Consider the following 21,713-nt stretch of genomic DNA (forward strand, 5'->3'; position numbering starts at 1 on the left):
TCACCAAGGCCTAAGCCACAGCTCACAAGACAACAGGTCATCCGATCTGTCCAACATGAGCTTAAATGAGGCAAAGCAGCCATGCTCCGCAGGCCTGGCCGGCCGGCAGGACCTCCTTAGCTCTGCTGCTCAGCACCCACCCATCGCCCTTCCCCGCCAGGCCCCAGACTAACACCTCGAGAGCCTATGAAAAGTCACTCTCAGGAATCTTACGCTGAGTATAAACTTTACCTCTCCCAGTCAAAACAAATAGTTCTTACCTTCTAGAGCCCTAAAGCACATTTATTTGGGGCCTGAGAGTCTCTGAAAACATAATAAAGAGAACAACGGATGCCCTGCTCAGGGTAGGGCTGGCCAAAAAAAGCCTTAGGGTGTGTACAGAATGCCTCTTCCTGGCCCATATGTGCCAAGTTATTTATCCTAGGCTGGCAACAACCCACACAGCATTCCTTCCCTCAAGCACTCTCGGTTGGGAAAACAAATGCCCCACTGGACCCGCCAGACTTAGAAGAGGCCGGGTATGGGCAGGGCAGACCTTCCTTCAGGCTTAGGAACACTAGCAGGCGCCTCCTTCGTGTTGGGCAAAGATGAAAACATGTTAAGATGCTTTGGGCCCAGGAGCCTATACAGCATCTTTGAACCCAAATCAGGAGGCTGGGGAAATGGTGGAGCAGTGGAAGGAGAGAGGCAGGGAGAAGCCGGCTCACCTTTGGTTAGTGAGTCCGGGGTCACGTCCGACATGTCCACTCGGAAAAGCAGGTATTGCTGGGCTTGTATGAGGAGTCCGGGGAAGTCTCTCTCCACAGAAGCAAACTGTTCAATCTTGTTTTTCACAGATGCTAGGACCTGTCGAAAACGACATGAATGATGTCAATGCTCCCAGTGGAATTCCAGCCTCAGGTAGCAATCTATCTTTCAGGTACAGCCCTCGTTGCAGGAACTATTATGATCTGAGGCACTTGCTCATTTTTAACTGCCTGAGTGCTTTGGTCGGGCACCCTCGAAACATCTAACCCAATGAAGCTTTGCAGCTTGTCTGGAATAATCTACACAATTAGCAAAACAGGACAGGCAAGGAGAGCCAACGAATTAGAACAGAGGCATTTCCGCAAGACACCAAAATAACAGGGGCAGGAGAGGAGGAGCCCTCTCATCAGCACCCATCAGGTGCACAGGTGTGGCGGTGGCTCGCTCACATACCTGGTAGAGAGAACGGACGCTTGGCTGGAAGACCATGTTGGTGTTGAGGAGAAAGGAGCGCAGGAGTGGCTGGGGGTAGCTGGCCAGCTGCGTGATGATCCCAATCAGGAGCAAGTTGACGTGCAGGGAGTTCTCCAGCATGTTCTCCAGCTTGGACAGGACCACGCTGATGAATGGGCCTGCAGGCAGGACATGGGGTCAGGGCAGGCAGGGCGCACGCAGTGTCGTTCCCCAACACCTAGGAGGCCCTGGGGCCACAGCTTCCACCCACACCTCAGCCTCGCCAGGTGCAAACCAAAGCCCACTCAGGAAATGCAACCAGGTGTCCGCCTGCCCCAAACCAAAGCACCAAACAAACCGCCATAGGAAGAAAGCAGCAGAATGTGCACGGGAGCTAATGGTTTGACTCCATGAGCCGTTCTGATATTTGGAAAATTATCACAGACCTTGATGAATGATTCCATTTAAAAATTTTAAATATACTTTTCCACACTGTTTCTGTGCTGCCCAGGCTCAAAAACATATTTGTCATCTCAAGACGCTGCCTGCTGTAGGGCTTCATGCAAACATCAGAGGCCATCCAAAGTGTGGGTAACAAAAAGTCTTTGTGTTATTAAAGAATACCGAACACTGCGGCAACATGCATGGACTTGGAGGGCATGATGCTACGTGAAACGAGTCAGACCGAGAGAGACAGAAACCATATGATTTCACTTGTATGTGGAATTTAAAGAACAAAATTAAAAACAACAAAAAAACAAAAAGAAGACCAAACACAGGTGAACTATGTTTATCCAATAGTAACACTGGAAACAGTCTGTCCCCAACAAGCACCCCAAAAAAGAGTCTGTCTCATCAAATATCACAGTGGGGAAGAACCGGAAGAAGAGAGAGACGCGCAAATGAAGCCCGGCCTGTGATTTCACTAGTGCTGAACTTCCAGATGGCGGGGTGAGGGGAGAAAAGAGACTTGGTTTGGCGAGATATAGTTGGATATGTCAGAGGTTCCTTAAAATAGAAAATCTATTATTTCATTAAAAAAAAAAAAAAAAAAGTTTATAAAAAAACTAAGAAAAATAGAGCGTCAACTAATTTGTCTCACCAGATAATGACTATGCTTTCTGTTTGAGTTCATTGAAGACAAGGAAAATCAAGAAAATTAATCCGGCATTAGTAAAATTACAGGAAGATATTTTCCACTTTACCAGCCAAGTGGTCCATTAAGCAAAATCATTGAGGATTCTGTATTTAACCCAGGGGAGTTACTGATGATGCCGCTGAACCATAGCATATTTATGTCAAAGCACGTATCTCCCTGGATGACTAAACGTGCAGTACGAAGACTTCACCAACATTAATATGAGTTTAACAAAAACATACTTCATCACAAGGTGCTTCATTCAGAAATGGTAACGTAAGAGAGTAAAACCCTCTGCAAAGAAACGAGCTGTCTGAGAACTGGGAACACCAAACCCACACCTCTAACCCACGGAGGCGATTAACACAGTAACGGCAATCGCCTTATCACCAGGAAGACAGAGCATGTCTCTAAGGGGCCTTGAAACAAAAAAGGCACCACCCCCTCAGCTTCCTCACCGTTGTGATGGGGGCTGAGCAAATCAGTCATGTTCTACGACCCAGCAGGCCTCTGAATAGAGAGCCTTTGGAGAGCCCGGGCTTACAAAACAGCACTGGCAGAGTCTGCCGAACACATTCAGAAACTATGGATTGAAACCCCCAATTTGAAAGCAACTTGACGGGGTTCCGTCAAGAACCCCAGAAATGTCAGCAGTAACTCTAAGGCATCACAGCACAATTCTAGCATTCCAGGTGGATCTATAAGAAAGCTACTGTGCTCACCCTCCTCTCCCCAGACCCGGTCTCTGTCACCCACTCTCGCCCGCTCCTCTACGGTCCCAGGCTCAGCATCTATTTCCTTCCAGAGGGAGCAGACAAGTCATATTTAGGTGGGTAGAGTGTCCTGTAAAACACATGTCCTTAAGGTGAGCCCTCCACGTCCCCACCACAGTTCCAGGCTGCACTTGACCTCGTCTGACCAACCTACAAACATGAAAGCTGCTGACCGTGCAATGACCAGGGGAGACCATCTATAGTCCATCACAACTATAAGGACTGGGGGGAGGGGGGAGTCTGAACCTACATCCTATGGAGAATGTCATCACCTCATGTGACTGCCAGAAGGCCAGAAGGCCAGAAGACTGTCATTATAACCTACCAATGACATTAATTACAACTTCTTAGACATGTGCAGTAAGAAATACATATTAAACCCTTTCAAACTCCTGTTTACTCTTAGTTGATTTCTAACATTTAAAAACTGGTTAGCAAAAAGCAGTTGCTAAGGGAAAATGATAAGCTGTTGAAAATCAGACAACCCAGCTACAATTCAGAAAGCCACAGGTATGCATAGGGGATGGAGGGTGTATTCCGCCCCCACCCCACCCCTTCTTCTAGGTGACAGATAAAACTCCCCAGACATAAAATATTTAATTTTTCAGAACGACCAAGACGATCTCCACCACCCCTCCCAGTCATTCACTTCTCTCTCCTCAAGCGCCCCCTTCCCCTGCCTCAGTCTACCCCCCCCATCCTCCTGTATCTCCTAACTGAGAACGGAGCTGCCATCAATCCTCTGCCTCAGCTCTGCCAGTTCTTCTGCCTTGGAAACATCTCCTGAACACGGACCCTCACCTCCCACTCCCTTCCTCTCATCATTTCTTGCCTGGACTTCAACAGTAGTTTTTCTATTTTAATAGAGATTGAAATGATTTAAAAATTGTTTTCTTCATCAAAAAGTATAGGAGTATAAAGAACAAAGCATTCTTCCAGAAATGTTTTATGTATATAATAAAATGTTAATTGAATTATTATTTGAAGCTTTTATTAATCACCTACTATGAACCAGGCAGTGTTCTAAGCACTTATCTTGTATCAACTTACTTACATACAACAACTGTACAAAGTATGTTTATTATTTATTCCCATGTACAGCTGAGGCAGAATGCCAAGTGCACAGAGCTAGTAAGCAAGAGTCCCAATTTGAATTCAGACTGTCAGATTCTATTGCCTGTTTTCTTAACCAACACAATGTCTTGTTTCCCGGGGATGGGGGTGGTGATAGTGTGTGTATCTCCCTTTAAAAAAAAAAATGACAACATTCTCTACACACTACTCTGTACTTTGCTTTTCCACTGAAGAATATATCCTGGAGACTGTCCCATATCAGCACATACAGAACTGTCTCGTTCATCCCAGGGCCAGAAAATATCCAGTCACTACGGGTGTTGTTTTAGTAAAACATTCTCCTACTGGGGCACAACGGGTTGCTTCAGCCTTTTTCTATTATAATCAATACTGCAATGAACATCTTTGAATACACAGCTTGGCACAGAAATGTGAATATAACTGTGAAAATGTTCCTAGAAATAGAATTACTGGATCCAAGCCTTGGTGCATTCTGAATTCTGATAGGATGACAATAGTCTCTTACTTGATCTTCCTGGCACCACCCTGTCCCACGCCAGCGCTCTCTCCGTACTGCTCCAAGGCTGGCCTTTTCACACACAGACCCACTCACACCCCCTGCCAACTCGAATACTTCTAGTGCATCGTCAGTAGCAGCAGCACCAGGCTCCCGTGCCCAAAGGTGGCACCCACCAGGTGCTCTGGCTTCCTCTCTCGCACATACTTCCTCGCTGCCTCACATCCACGCACTGTGGTACCCATGCCCTGGCAGCCTCCTCTGCCTTCTGCCTGCTGTTTCCTCTGCCTGTGCTATCGTTCGCAGCCACCTTTACGTGGTAGCTTCTGTTCACTGTTCACGTCCCTCTGCGCAGCCTTTCCCACTCCCTGCGCTGAGCTCCCATAGGACTTGGCACACCATGACTCATAATGCATTCTACTAAGGGAGTTCTTTGTTGATGTTTCCTCCAAAAGTCTGCAAATTCCTTCCTTTTCATATCTTTAGTACCTAGCATAGAACCTGCCAGATATCAGGAGAAGCAATAAAATATTGATGAATGCACAAATACAATTAATTAGATAAATGAAATGGAACCCTTTGGTTTTTCTGGGAGGGAAGTGCGTTTCAGCAGCCATCAGGATTCCACGGAGAGACGGAGGGGAAGCCTAACGCTCCAGGACACGCTCAGAAATTTGGAGACTACAAAAGTCACATACATGGAGAGAGAAAAGATGTTTCCTGAAGTTGTGTACAAGTTTCAAAGGAGGAAAAGGCACAAGTTTTCGTGACAATTCCCTATATGTATCAAAAAACTCACATGTTTTTTGTTGGTTCTCAGGGGTAACATATGCAAAATATTGATGTTATTTAATAAGGTATTGTATTAGCTTTTCCTGCCCTAAGCTTTGTTTCCTCAATTTACATATTTCCCAGGAATGAAGCTTCTTTCTAAGAAAGCTGGCATTTTAAGGAAGCATCTTCATTAGCCATGGGTGGCCTTGATGTCCCAGAACACTGCAGACAAGTTGGGATTTCCTGCTGGGTGAGAGTAAAGGGGGCATATCTCAGACGAAATTAGGACACGTGCTGTGTTACTTCTGCCCCTTTCCCTCCACTGAGCTCTGCACCCCTCCTTCAGTCGGCCAGGGCCCTCCCCCCTCCCCGTCCTCCTCCTCCCCTTATCAAGTGGGAAAATTGAGATTATCTAATCCTTTTTACTTATGTTTTGACTGACTGATTGAATTTTAATTAAAACCCATGCACACTGAAATGTTATCTCAACTAGAACCTCAAGCCTTTTAATTGTGGAATTAAAAGGTTTCTCCCTGTTTAAATAAAATTTCAGGCATCAGTAAATGGATGAATAAATATTAAGAGGTGGGTGGTGGAAGAGTTCCTTGAAATTACATTAAGCCTACGTGGCTGGACCAGCAGGTAAAGAGATTCCATCTATTTTGGGTGATCCCAGGAGGCGGAAACACGGTCCCTGCTCCCCAGTCTGCCCCCTACTTCCTAGGGAAGGACAAGCCTCAGTTAGGCCACTGGGGGCTGCTGTAATCACAAGAACAAACCCCCAGTATTGCATTCAGTCCTCACAGGGAACTGGAGGGTCAGGGCCACCAACGCCACCATGGCTGGAAGTGCCAAAGCCAGGATTCCCCACAGACCTGATTCCAAAGCCACTGTCTGCCCCTCGGTGATGCCAGCTCCTTTGAGGAACTCTGCTTGCTACCCCAATACCATTCAGGGGTCCCACCACGACCAGCCCTGTGCTTGATGTGCCAGTTCTCTCTGCACCACAATTTGCAGATTCAGATTTCACTGGCTAAGATTGAATGACATTTTGTACCGTAATTCCTCACCCCAATCCCCGATCACGTTGCCTCTTCCATGATGTGTACCTGCTGTTATTGGTGTATCACCAGAACCACCTTTCTTTAGTAGAGTTATGAGTCTATGTGTGCCTACTGTACTTATTTCTGGATGAAGATTTTGTGATTCTCTGAAATGAGCTCCCAGGCAAAGGCACAACTAACCCCAACGGCCTCTGATGTGTACACAGCTACATGTTTTTAGCAGGTGCTCTGAACGCCTATCAGGGGCTCTGGTCCCTACTCAGGTGGGGGCGATAGAGCAGCAGCGAACAGGACAACACCTGAGCCCTCAAGGAGCATACATTCTAGAGAGGAAAAAACGTCAATTTTTTAAAAATACACATAAAAATAAATGCTAAGGAGAAAAATAAATTAGACTAAAGGAAATGAGGCTGTTAAACAATGAGACCGCAATTCTTGTGTGGTTCCATCAGTCCTATTCCTTTATCACAGGCGTATCAAGGGAAGTTAGTCAACAGTCAAACTGAACCTCTAATTTGCTGGGGGCCTAAAACAACAAGACAACTGTGGCAGGAATGACAAAAATAAAATAAAAATGAGACGACGCCCCCCCACCCAACTTTGCTCTTTACAAAAATGTTTTTGTCCCTCTGAGGTAAATGGATAGATAACACTCTTTACCTCCAGCTGCCTTCCTTTCCTGTTGTGATACATACGAGTACTTTTAAAAGAAGCAAGCTAAGATGGTCACCTGTGAACGGAGCGCTCTGAGTCCTCACGGGATGGGGACCGGCAGAGGCTGTCTCGTCTCTCGCCCCAAAGGGGGACGGCAGGTTCTCTGTGGCAGGCGCTTCCACTATAAAAGAGTCAAAGTCGTCCTCCTCCTCTTCTAGTTCCTTCTTCCCCTCTTCCTCCTCTTCTGCCTCCTCCTTTTCTCCTTTGCTCTCTTCTTCCTTCCCTTCTTGCTCTTCTGTGAGGAGCAAGGGGTCGGGTGAGGAGAAATCGTGTCTTACGAAGCCCTCGGTGCCAGAATCCAGTTCCTGAATGATTTGGTCGTACTGAGCAATGAAGTCGTCCCCCTCCGGGCTAATAAGCGTGGCGTCTGAACTCTGCTCTGCCTCGGAGACACGGGGTGCTAACTCCGAGTTTGACTCCGGGGCTACCTCAGGCTCATTCTCTTGTTCTGGTTCCTTGGACGCATTTTGAACCAGGTCCGAATTGTCCCTGTTTGGTTCCTCCTCTGAGTCCATTTCTGGCTGAGGGCTGGGCAGGGGGCCGTTGTTCGTGGGGGGACCCTGCACCTTGGGCTGGCCTTGGGCTGCAGGCCTCGCAGCGTCCGCCTGTGACTTCGCGTCCTCAGAGTCCTTCTCGGCACACAGCCTATACACCATCACGTCGTCCTGAAAGTCGGACTCTTCGATATAGGACCCTTTGAAGAGCAGGATGGCGTTCTTCTTCATCTCCTGGATGTGTTTGGGGGGCTCCATCGGCACCGGTGGGCCAGAATTCTCCAGCTCGTCGTAAGGCCTGGGGGAGCCCACATTGGCCCCTGAGGAGATCCCAGTGTCATAGCTGTCATCCCACTCCAGTTCTGTCTGGTTCTTGTCCTTTCTCGGAGCCAGCTGAGGCCCCGTCTTCCTGGGGAGCGGCGGCGGGAGCCCGAACACAGGGAAGGTGGAGGGGCCGGTGCTCTCATCTGTCAGACTCTGGAGAAACGTCTCAGGGTCGGGGGAGTCCCCGTCGTACAGGGCGGACCAGACGCGGCAGTCCCGCATGCAGTGGAGGATGTTGGTGTGGGCCTCCCAGAGGTACTGCAGGTAGCTGATGTCCAGGGCCTTGCCGTACTCCACGATGCAGGCGGACGGGGAGACTGCCGCAGGGAGGGTCTGCTCCACGGGCCCTGCCATGGGAGGGAGACACAGGTCAGAACGAGCCCAGGCCCCTTCCTCACACTTGGGAGAGGTGTGGGGACAAAGGCACTGCACAGGGAGGTGACTCATTGGGCGGCTAAGACTTTCTCTCGCCACCTACTTGGATTCTCATAAGTTCTGATTAAATGATTTCTGAATAATTAAAAATAATGGTTAGGTTTTAAGAAGGAAAGATGAAAAGAGAAACTCTACTCTCACAGGAGATAACCAATACGGTCAATCAGATACTGGCTGGAGCCCACAGAAAACAGGTAGGCAGCTGTCATTAGAGAAATAAGAGCTAATAATGGCAACCTCTTAGGTTGTTGAGAGGCTTAAACTAGGTAATATATCGACTATAGCACCTGCCACAGTGTTAATAATTAAATAGATTTTTACGTTGACTCTTAAAGTGGAAGGCCTGTGATACATGAACTGGGGGAAAAGATTTTCTACAGAAAACCCTGGGTTTTCAGAAAAGCCTGTTGACTCATTCTGCCTTCCTGGGAACTACGGGGATGTTGATAAGTACCAAACGGTCTCATATGATAAGATTCTGTTCAGTACCAAAATAGCCTTTGTAACCCAGGAATTCTTCCAGTGTTATCGTACGATACTCTGCTTTGATGTTAAAAGTTCTCCACTACATAACTGGAAATAAAAGGACTTCAGGAAAAAAAAAAAAGATTCAAACAAGGAAAAATACATACTCTACCGTTTCTCAATCACCTACCAAGAGGCAGGTGCTTTATCAGTGCTATCTGATTTGATCCTTATGACAACCCTTATTTTCTCCATTTACAGAGGAAGAAATTGAGGCTCAGCAAGAAAAGGCCCCCCAACCAGTCAGCAGCAGAGCCATAACTCAAGCAGTTTGTCTCACATCAACCCCTGTTCTTATTTCATTCGATGCCACACCTTTGCAAGCTTCTTGTCTCTTTATCTCTCTACCAAATTGGGCCAGAATCGAACCTTTAAGAATACACATTTTCAGGTCATTAGGGTAGATGGAGTTCACTTTTTACAGCTCTATTGCTAAAAGGTTAGTGTTTATCTCCTATCCACTTTTAAATAAAAATATATTAAAAATGACTTGTAGCAGTATTTATTTAGCACTTACTACAATGCCAGGTAGTTTTCTAAGAGCTTTATCTGTCCAAGGTCATTTATCCTTGGAACAACCCTTTGAGATAGGTTCCAGTTTACATGAGAGGTAAAGAAAGAAAGGTTAAGAAAGTAGCAGAGCCCAAGATTCAGAATCCTAGCTCTGAGTCACTGCACAATGATTACGTCATCCGCCTACCTGCCTGCCTCCCTAGCTATGTAACGATCCATCCATCTGGGCATTTATCTGCTGTAAGACAACCCAGAGGAAGGATGGTGGAAAGAATGTGGAACTTAGAGGACCTACTAGCTGTGTAACCTTGAACAAGCCAATCCCTCTCTCAGAGTTTGTTTCTTCATCTGTAAAATGGGCATATACTTTCTTCAAAGGATTAAACTAAGGGAAAGAATGCGGCTAGTCGTAGACACTCGAAAATCATATGTTTAACTTGATTTTTGAATTCTGCAGTAAGACCAGCCATAGAATCATCCTTGAAAGAACTTTTCTCAGTAAATAAAAAACAGACATCAATTTTCAAATATGTTTAAAAAAACAACTACTGAGTAGGAAAATGTAGGATATCCATACCAATTTACTTAACAGGAAAATATATTTGAAATCCATTTAAATTGTTATACTCCACATAAATTATTAATTTTCATGTATATACTGCATCTTTAGTTAAAGACCAAGAATCAGTAAGACAACCTTAATTTCTAAAACTTGTATTTATACCAAATATGCTGACATTTTCTTAGTCAAGCAGCCTGGCTATAACTGAGTGGCGAGAGAGGCATTGTTGAGGGGATATCAGAATATAGATTGGAAACTCCTGAGTCAACACCAGGACTGGATCATTTCCTATTGGTCAAAGGACAGGCAGAATATTACTGAACTGAAACTGTCTTCTGACTACCAAAGATACACAAATGTCCCCTTGCTCCAGCTGCCTGCCGGAGAGCCATGGTTGATACAGGTGACCATTCAAGTTTTACTTGTACAAGATCCACTGCAGATGGCAAATTGCACATGAGCTCTAGAACTCCTGTAAAAACCAAGTATTTATGAAAGATCCCTCATTAGGTCAATGAAATGAATCAGATACTATTGCCATGTCTCAAACATTAAGTTTTCTGATGATACATTATTGACAGAGAAGCATCCACAAATGGGCCACTTTGGCAAGTAAAGACAAACTATATCTTAGCTATAGCCAGAATTCTCTCACCCCTATTTTGTTTTAGAAGACATGCTAGTACACATTTTCACATCTGGATTCTGGGGGCAACATTAGAAAGCCTAGTTAAAATAAAGGTCTGGGTGCACTGAATCAATGACAGCTGGGCATATCAAGGCACACGGATTACAAAGAGCCCATAACTGCTAACAAAGCAGAAAAGGACCCCCACCTAGTCATTCATAAAAGAAATGGGACTCATTACCTACTGTGTTTCCCCGAAAATAAGACCGGGCCTTATATTAATTTTTGCTCCAAAAGACGCATTAGGGCTTATGTTCGAGGGATGTCATCCTGAAAAACCATGCAAGGGCTTATTTTCTGCTTAGGTCTTATTTTCGGGGACGCACGGTATCTTGTTCCCTATCTTCCCAAAGAGACACGCATCTCAAGGAGAGATGGCATCTGGCATCCTTTTATTGAAAGATCATCACCAGTGAGTTCCTACCTGAACTAGCATGCGTACACTTTGACCAGAGAATATAATCCCTCTCTTGGTTCCCAAGCGTCAGGGTGATGCCACTGGAGCAGCACACAGGGGTCAAGGCAAGCAGCTTGGCCGCGGAAACAGAGTAACAGTCTCTCTCCTTCACAGCCCACCTCTGACTCAGCATCATGTGATTGCAAGGGATCAGATACCTGGAACAATAAAAAGGACCGGCATTCAGTCTTCGCACGTCCATTCCCAGTCAGCCACCCCCTAAGCCATAATCAGGGCAACGCATGGCGAGACCTGTCCTCTGCCCAGTCTCAATCCACCCATCCCACCAGTCCCCAGGGTTCACTCCCTTGCTGAAGATTTGTCAGAGCTTCTATCTTCTGACAGACCACCCTGTGCAGAGCATTTGAGGGCCATCACAATTTAATGTCTATAAACGTCCTCGTCTGTTAATGGACCTCCCTCTTTGCCTCTGCCTCCAATGTAAACTTCACCTGGAGTGTGCTTGCCCCTGCCTGACAAATGCCTGGTCATGCTACAAAGTCCAGCTTCAGTGACACCTTCTCTAAGAAGGCCTCCAGGCTTCCTCCTCCAAGACAGAGCTCCTCTCTCCCTCCACTCTGCTCACAGCTCTCTACTAAAACATGGCGACCTAATACCACAGTGATGTCAGCATTCGCCTCCTCAAGATAACAAACGTGCTACCAGAGCCAAGGATCCCCTACAGGAGTTCTGTCGTATAAGCTCAGAAACTCTTCACTCACAGTGGGCACTGAAGGACCGAGGAACTACCACAAAGAGCAAACCTCCTCTCATATTCTCGGGGTGACTCTGAGAAAAATGGTGGCCAAACACTCACCAAAGAGCACTGGGTCCCATTTCACATAAACTGCTTTTGGTGGATAATCAAAAGCGTCTTAGTATCATTGTGAACCTGGAGACAAGAAAATCGGGGCGATCCCTTCTGGCATGCTTGGAGCACATCATGGGCGTCATGGGTAGAAGAAAGTGTGTTTAAATGGCGTACTTTCTTAACAGGGAGAAAGACTATGCTGTTCAACGAAGATGGAGTAACTGGGATGGAGGTCCTATAGCCAGAGCCAAGTGTCACATATGAGTCCAGCAGTCAATTCCAGAAAAGCCTGAGCACGTATGGGAACAACCTCAGTCTTCAATAAACCGGAACGGTTTTGTTTCTGCACTTAACTTTCAAGAAAAAGGCAATGCTGAGAAAAACAAGCTATGATTAAGGATTCAGTGCAAAAGATAAAAAGTACAACTTTCGGGGTATGTCTTGAGGCCTGTAGATATTAAGCCATCTCCCACATATGTTGATCCAAGTGAGGAAAACCTGTGTTTGTAATGATGGCTGACCCACTGCAAGAGACTGAGATGAGGAAAAAAGATTTCATTCTCTTCGTGGTACTTTAAACAAAAGGTCTTAATAACTTTCAAGGTATGAAATGGCAAGCTTGCCGCTTAACTTTCTGTTCTCAAAAACAATCAAACCATTCCTCAAGTACTCTATCTAGGTGGCCAGGCAATGGGGTCCCGTTCTCCTTGCCCACTGCACCCACGGGCATACACACACACCTGAAGCCTAAACGCCTGTCACTAAGATCCAGACACACACCCCTGTCCGACATAGAGGCATCTATTTTTGTACGTTCAGTTTCATGAAAGTCAAAGGTTACAAGAATAAAAAAGAAAGATGGAGGAAGGCGGTATGGGAGACAGGGCAGGTGTGTTCTCATGCTTGGCCCAGCTTTGGGGACCTGAGCCTTATGGGAGGAGAAATGACTGCTGTCAGTAGAAAATGAAGGAGCTCTTTTCAGAAGGATCTCAGTGAGCAGAGATGCTTTGGTGATGCAGAGTGATGCCAGGCAGAGGGGCCTTCTGCCATCTGTCTGACCACAGCACAGCCCTGGCCCCAGAAGTGCAAGGGAAGGCGGTACGGCTCCAGCACGTCAGCACCTAAGGGCAACTTCAGGAGGGGTGACGCCTTGGCAGGGGAGGAGAGCAGAGCAGTGGCTCCTGTGGCAACTGGTGGCAACTGGTGGGGGACAGACTTGTTCATGAATCCCTCCTCTAGGGACCCCCAGGAGTGATGGCTGATGCTTTCCAGGGGCCCAAGTTTTTAGAGGAGAATTGGAGGTGAGAGTCAGAAAAACCTATCCTGTGGTTGCTGATGTGAACTCTTCTCAAAGGCTGGTAGGCCTAGGGAAATTCAGATTACACAGGATTTATTGTATCCATATTCTGATCATTAATTATTTAAGAAATAAACTGCTTCAATGCTTTTATATACTACAGGAACTCAGTGACTACTTATAGCTCAAACCAAGCATATTTCATGACTTAAGTTGATATACATAGATTTCTACTCTTTGTTTGCAATGTTAAAAAGAAGAAAGCACACTGTATCAAAACTAACAAAGCGATTTATCAAATATCACCAGTGAGTAGCTTGAAATTATATTAGAATGAAGAGTTATTGGGAATTTGAAACTTTGCAAATATATGCTCTCAGCAGAGAATAAGAATTTTCTAATGAGTAAATCAAATAAATGGAGAGCCCCTATAGATAGGTTGAAAGAGAGGTTCTACAAAGTTGGAAATAGGGGAGTCAGTTCTAATGAATAACTCTCCTTGTATTCAATGCAGTACTTCTACTGTGCTTTCTAATGAAGGCTTATCCTAGAGGGAAGAACCAGAAAACTGTACACGTACCCTCTGTCTTTCCATCATTTACAGGGAAAGATAAGAAATAAAATGAATGTTCATTGCAGCATTATTTACAAAAGTCAAGATATGGAAGTAACCTAGGTGTCCATCGATAGATGAATGGATGAAGAAGATGTGGCACATATGTACAATGGAACATTACTTGGCCATCGAAAAATGAAATCCTGCCATTTGTGACAACATGGATGGTTCTAGAGGGTATTATGCTAAGTGAAATAAGTCAGAGGAAGACAAATACCATACGATTCCACTTATATGTGGATTTTTTTTTTAAAGTCAAAAGAATGAACAAACAAACCAAACTCATAGACACAAAGAACAAACTAATGGTTGCCAGAGTGGGGGAGGCATGGGGATGGGTAGAAAAAGGTGAAGAGGGATGGAGTCAAAGATCATGTGATAACTGCACGGTGACAGATGGGTACTGGACTTAGTGTGGTGATCCCATCGTAAGATATAGACATGTGAAATCACTATGTGGTATGCCTAAAGCCAATATAATAGTGTATGCCAACTATACTTTAATGAAAGAGAGAGAGAGAGAGAGAGAGAGAGAGAGAGAGAGAGACAAACAAAAATGTCAGAAGCTCCCCCAATGTCAAATATCAAAATGAAGTAGCTGTCAGTAGCAGAAATAAATCACTTAGGAATTTAGTATAGGTATTTGTCATCAAACTGTCTTTCTATTTACACTATACATATTTTGTTTGGGGATTTTATTTAAATTCGGAAAGTGGTAAAAATAGTCAGAAAGTAATAAATGTCTGATTTTAGAAGTCTAGATTACTCAAAGTCATCCCACAATATACAGGGGAAAAAACATATACTGCCCATGTTCTCCTCCCTCTTTGCATTATTTCCCCAAATTTCTGCAACCCTGAGTCTATTTTCTATTTTCCTGGACATCATTCATTAAAATAAATCATCATCACTTCTAAAACAACTCAGTGACAACCGGTCGATAACAAAGCACACGTATTATTGCCTACTGCTACACTGGCAATAAAAACAAACAAAACGCAGCAGTAAAGTACAATAAGGTAAGCAAGGTGCTTTCTATGAGATGATGGTAACCTGAAGAATGCACCAAGAAGCAAAAATCTAAAAAGCAACGTTAGTGAATTTCAAAATGGTCGTCTGTTTTTCAAAGACACTCTGGCCATATTTCTCCTATTCGTCTCACCCTAGGCAGGATTGCTTTTCTTGCTCTCCTCCAAACACCCATCTAACTCCCACACAAGATGGAAATGTCCCTGAAATGTACACACAGCTTCTCTTTGAGCAAAACAGCCTCTGTCTGAACACAACAGGCAATGCAGTTCATAAAGCTGACAGTGGACCAGCACTTCTTAAAAAAACACCCTAACCAGAATATTCATAAATGGCAGAGTATTAAGCAATGAAATTTTGCCTAAACTGGGAGGTACCAGGAACATGGGGGTTATCTGTCACTTCACTGCTTGTCAGCATTTCCTGCCTGCCTTTGGCCTATCATATGTCACATCCATGGAGGTGGACAAGTTCTCCTTGGTTTTCTGCTCACTAAAATAGACTCTCTTTTGGGAATATCTTATTTCAACTTACTCTGCTGATTTATTTTGCTAAATGAAAGAAACATATCAGTTGCAAATGGATTATCACTTTGAAATGTCAATATTTAAGAGTATTTGGGTTGCAACAAAAATTGATGTATAGTGATTTATTTATCACATAAACAACTTCATTAAGAGGATTCACATAATCTTCACTGCTCTATTGCCTCTCAGATCTACAAATTTATTGTGTACATTGGAGTGACAACAACAGAAAAGGATGGATTACAAATCTATTTTTTTATGTCTCTTCAAGTTTAAATGACTGGTAGAGTAAGGATTTTTCATTGTCCTTGCTTTTGGTACAGATATTCTAAATCAGAACAGACATTGCTTTCATTAGTTTAAACTGTATTTTCTAGAAAATTCCACTCCCTTAAATTTGTGCAGTACTTTATTGCATTTCAAAACATTTTCACAGATAATCACCACAGTTGATCCTCCCAAGAACCTTATGAGGTAGCAAATTCCAAAACCAGAATAGGTCCAGTCAAATCAGCAGTTCACTTTGCCTCAGGGGCTCTAAATGGATATGTTACACTTTATCATTCCAGCCTCCATTGTTCATAGCCCTGTTTTCATATTTTTTATCTCATCTCTTCGTACTACAAACTTAGTAACTTCCTCAGTCTATTTTCTAGTACATTAATTATCTCTCTTTTTTTTATTAGTTTCAGGTATACAAAACAACATAGTGATTAGACGTTTATATACCTCACAAAGTGATAACCCCAATAAGTCTACTACCCATCTGACACTATACAGTTATTACAATATTATTGACTGTATTCCTTATGCTGTCATATATATACACACACACACACACACACACACACACACACACATACATACCCATGACTATTTTTTAAAAATTATATTTGACATTCAGTATTATTTTATATTAGTTTCATATATACAGCGTAGTGGTTACACTTATGTAATTTATGAAGTGATCCCCTTTTAAGTCTAGCACCCATCTCATTAAGTCTCTCTTAATCTGTTTTAAATGCTATTTACCCCAAACACTCAGTTTTTCATTTCGATAATTACAGTTTTTTATTTCTAAGTGCTCTAGTTGGTTCTTCCTCAAACCTACCTGTCATTTTTGCTTGATTATTAAAATATCCATTTTCTTAACAGAAAATAACAAGTGTTGGCAAGAATACTGAGAAACTGGATACCTTGTGCACTGTTATAGGCATGTAAAATAGTGTAGCTCTTATGGAAAACAATAAAAATTTTTAAATAGAATTACTATATGATCTAGCAGTTCCACTGCTGGAGATAAACTCAAAGTGTTAGCAGAATCTTGAAGAGATATTTGTACACCCATGTTCATAGCAGCGTTTTTCACAATAGCCAAAAAGTGGAAGCAACCCACAATGTCCCCTGACAGATGAATGGATAAACAAAATGTGGTATAAACAATGGACTATCATTCAGCCTTAAAAAGGAAAAAAGTTCTGACACATGGCGCAACATGGCTGAACTCTGAAGATACTATGCTAAGGGAGGTAAGTCAGGTACAAAAAGACGAACATTATATGAGGTACCTAGCGTGGTCAAATCACAGGACAGAAAGTAGAATGGTGGCTGCCAGGGGCTGGGGGAATGGAGAAACGGGGAATTCTTGTTTAATAACTATAGAGTGCTGGTCTTGCAAGGTGAAAATAGTTCTGTAGATGGATGGTGGTGATGGCTGCACAACAATGCAAGTGTACTTAATACCACTGAACTGGACACTTAAAAATAGTTAAGGTGGTAAATTGTATGTTATGTGCCTTTTACCACAATTAAAATCATTTTTAAATGTGGGGAGTGGAATCAGAAGTTCAGAGGATAGAGACCAGGAAGTAGAGGTTTCTTGTACGTCTCTCACATGCCGACTTCTGTGTAAGTCCTCTCATTCGCTCTTCTCATGGATCCCCCCAGGCAATATGGTAGAATTAGAAGTAGAGAAAGTATTCAATAAAGGGCAACTATTATTATTGTATTATTATAGTATCACCACCATCCTCCTCATTTAAAAAAAAAAAAAAAAAACAAAGAAGAAAGAGAACCTGGGACTAAGTGGTTATATCTGGCTTTTTTTTCCATTATGCCATTCAGAACCTATGATAATGTGCCCTTCCAGCACTTTCTGGGGAAATTACTAGTCCTTACTCACCTGGAAACAACGAGCCCTGACTTGAACATGTAAATATTTCAACCATGAGCTGACTTCTTCACCTTCATAAGGTATCGGTCTGGTCTCCACCGAAGCCTTAACTAATATGATCTCTAAGGACAATTTCTAACAAACACCTCTGTTTAAGCAGACAAAAGGTGATGAGAGTTCACCTTGTAAAGGTCACTGAACAGCGAGCTTGCACCACTTGGGCTAAAGTGACCTGGTGACCCTGCATCGGGAAGCTCTGCATCTCCTGAGCAGGGCCAGGCTTCCAGGCACTCTGAAAAAGACCTCTGCTTTTCATGCCATCAGAGAAGCAGTATTCAAGAATTTAACATTTAAATATAATCAGGTTTTACTCTTGTTGGAGGCAAAGTCTGGTTTGGGGGCAATAAAAAAGGCTTTAACAAGTTCTCTGAAGGATTTCATTCAGGCCTTGCTAATGCATTCTGTCATATCAGTAGAAACTTAATGGGGAGCTAACGTAATCCTTTTAGAACAGATAACTAATGCTCTACCCAGACGACCCAAGGTATTTCTTTAGGATAGGATTTGTTCTTTGCTAATGCCTTAAGATTAGTTACTGAGGACCTGATCTAAACCCCCGAAAAGTCCAAAACCTCTTTTTAAACTTAGCAAATGAATAGGTGATACTCTCCCGTAAAAGGCTAACTCTGTAAAGCCTCCCTCCACCATTATGCCACCACCAGCTTCTCCAGCCTGGTGTTTCACCACTCTGTTTTGCAGGATGCTAACACTGCACTGCACCATTCCTTAAACCAGTGGTTCTTAAATTCAGCCAGGCATCAGAATCCCCTGGAACGTTTGTTACAACACACCCCATCCCCAGAGTGTCTGCGTTAGCACGCCTGGGAGAGGGCCAACATTGTACATTTCTCACTAGTTGCCAGGCCGTGCCACTGCTGCCCTTCCCACGATGCCACTGCTATCCCCTTAGTTTTCAAGCTACCACTTAGGAAATGCTGTTACATCCACTTGGAATGTCATCTCCCCAGTAATTCCACTTACATTGTGTCAAAACCCCCATGGGTAGGGCAGCCCTAGTCTCCTCCCTCTTCCCCTGCTCTTGGCTTCTTCCACCCTTATTCCCAAAGAGGGATGGATGAAGGATCAAAGGAAGGGTAGGAAGTCCAGGGAGAAGGGAGGAGGTAGAGGGCATGCCCAGGCACCCTGGTGGGCTTTTCCTTTTTGCTTCCGCACCACCCGCACCACCTGGGGGGAGTGTGGGAGCACAAACCCCAGCCACCTCTCCCTCTTTTCCTTTACAAAAGCAGCTGCTGCCCTCAGGGACCCCAGAAGTAGAGGCAGAGTTGGGCCAGGAAAGGATTTCGAGTTCATGAGTCCCCTGGCCAAATGGAACAAATTAATGTTGTCTTAATGGCAGTCTACTTTAACTCCCAACATGTGTCTTCAAATATCACCATTTCATGAAAACTTTCCCACCTGTACGTCTGAAAGACATACATTTTCTACCTCATATGTAAGTCCTTTTCAATTTGTCAACTCCAACCTTGCACCCCCATCTGAACACTATACAAAGTACTCATTAAATATTTACTGATTTTAGCTGAAACATACACAGAGATCAGAGAGAGTACAAACTGTATGTGTACCATTACCACAGCAAGAGTCATAGAAATTATATATCAACAGCATTTCATATTTGGAAAAGTTGTTTTCAATAACAAATTTCCCCTAAAATCATACTTCAGGAGAAAGACATTCAGCCACGAACCAGAGAGGTTTCATAATACTTTTGAAAATTTCCAAACATTCTATCTATTCTTTCTAGGAGCATATTTATAACATAACCCATTTGGCCCCCTAAAAACTTTTTATGGTAAAACTGAAATTAACCTTGGGAAATAACGCAGAAATTAAAGTGATTTTCTTGATGATATTTTCCTTAAAAGCATGGCCCCCACTTAGCTTATATTACCAAAGAAAACCAATTATAGCAATAGCATAGAGTGAGTTTTCCTTTAAAGGGAACAAAAGAGGGCAACTCACCTTAAAACTAGTTGTAACATCACATCTTCACAGTGTAAACCGATGAGAGTTCTAAATAATGCCAGGGACACCACACAGAGCTGGGGAGCAATAAATACACATTCTATTTCAGATACTGGAAGGATAGCTATACTCCCCACAGATGGTAAATAAATCCGAATTACAAAATAAAATGGCCTCATTTCTTCAGCCGTTTTGATAAAACAAACAAACAAAAAAACATGCTACTGCCAGAGAGAATGTGTGTTCAGGCTATCAGTTCTGCTATAGCATTTGATTAAGAAAGACTACACATGGAATTATGCTATTATGCAGAAATACCCTCCTACAAAATCATAACGACGATATACATTGCTCCTATTTCCAACTTTTTAAGATCCAGATAAACCCACCCCTATAACTGTCCAACACATACGTATGCGTAGGTGTACACATACATACACATGGCAATACATACTCTCTGACCAATACTGTACAGTTTTACACACTATAGTAGATAAGTGTATTGCCTCCCACACATGCACACGATCTCCTGGTTGTCCCTTGTTTTCCTAAGTTATTTTCCAATCTGACATTGGTTATCTACAAGATGCTAACAGAAAACTGCATGTATCCTACCCAACTCGCCCTCCAGCATTCTCAGCCCCAAGCCTCAGCTCTTCTTGGCTTTGGCAAACATTCTCCTTGGGTCCATTTCCAGCAGTGCTGAGGGTGTGAGAATATACTTTTCTAAGTTCATTAAAAAAAACAAGACTTCTTTCAATCTCTGATTTCCAAAAAGTAAAGATAAACAACCAAACAGGGAAGATTCTCAAAGGTGTATTATAAAATTACCATGCCCTTTGGGGAGTGACCTTTTCTCATTCTGTCAGGCCACGTAAGTAATTTAGGCTCTCCTTCTCTGGAGTTGTAGGGGCGATTGTATCTGGATCTTAAACAGTTGGAAATAGGAGCATAGGCATTTTGTAGGAGGGTAATTCTGCGTGGTGGCATAATTCCAGGCTTAGGCTTTCTAGTCAAATCCTACAGGAGAACTGATAGCCCGAATACACATTCTATGTGTACTCACACAACTCAATGATAAAATGACAAAAATACCACGCTAAGCACCCTCGACATTGATTTGCAGGGGTTACTATGGCAACACTGTACATAATACAGTATTGTTAACTAAAGTCACCATGATTTGCATCCCCAGAATTTATTCATCTTATAACTGGAAGTTTATACTCTTTGACCAACACTGCAGCTTTATAAACTAGTAGCCAAGTGTATTGTCTCATAAGCTTAATTTATTTCTAAAGGTCGTTCTATATACCTTGTCAATTATTTGGTTCAGTTCAGATTGAGGAATTTAATTTTCAATCCATTGGTATCTTTGAATGTAAAGTGTATCTCCTGCAGATCTTCTTTTCTTATCCAGTCTGACAATCTCTGTCTGTTGATTAGATGTTTTAATCTATTCACACTTAATATTATTGATATAGCTGGATTTATGTCTCACATTTTACTTTTTGTTTTCTATACGTCTCATGTTTTTCTGTTCCCCTACTCCTCTTTTACTGTCTTCTTTTGCATTAAGTGAATATTTTCCCTAGTATAACATTTTTATTCCTTTAATGACGTTTTTCCACTTTTTAAGTCATGTTATTAGTGGTTGCTCTAGGCCTTACCATATATATCTGAACTTATCAGACACTACTACAGATTTATCTGAATTAGCTCCAGTGAAGTATAGAACTGTTACTCTTATATAGCTTTAGTCCTTCTAACCTCCTTTTGTGATATTGCTGTACACATTACAAATTCAACAATACATTGTTAAATTATTATTCTTTTACTTTTAAAACAATAATTGCAATTAAATAGAGATAGCCTTTGGGGCGGGCATTGCTAATATCATGAGGATTTTCAAAGTTGATCTGAGCTCCAAAACTAAAGAAGGACTACCTAAATCCACAACTG

General features: G+C 43.1%; 1 protein-coding gene across 7 annotated transcripts in view; it reads right to left on the bottom strand.

Annotated features, from left to right (window-relative positions):
• FHIP1A (FHF complex subunit HOOK interacting protein 1A) overlaps positions 1-21,713 on the bottom strand; it is a 199,639-nt gene that overhangs the window by 11,604 nt on the left and 166,322 nt on the right. For all 7 annotated transcript variants that reach the window (XM_074338445.1, XM_019722794.2, XM_074338440.1 and 4 more), the window contains 5 exons: positions 19,749-19,828; positions 11,220-11,410; positions 7,271-8,419; positions 1,201-1,379; positions 708-846 (listed from right to left, as the gene is read on the bottom strand). In XM_074338445.1, coding sequence (XP_074194546.1) covers positions 708-846; positions 1,201-1,379; positions 7,271-8,419; positions 11,220-11,410; positions 19,749-19,828 — 1,738 coding nt within the window. The remainder of the gene's footprint in view (positions 1-707; positions 847-1,200; positions 1,380-7,270; positions 8,420-11,219; positions 11,411-19,748; positions 19,829-21,713) is intronic.

The sequence above is a fragment of the Rhinolophus sinicus genome, linkage group LG07, assembly GCF_036562045.2.
Source record: "Rhinolophus sinicus isolate RSC01 linkage group LG07, ASM3656204v1, whole genome shotgun sequence".
Lineage (NCBI taxonomy): Eukaryota > Metazoa > Chordata > Mammalia > Chiroptera > Rhinolophidae > Rhinolophus > Rhinolophus sinicus.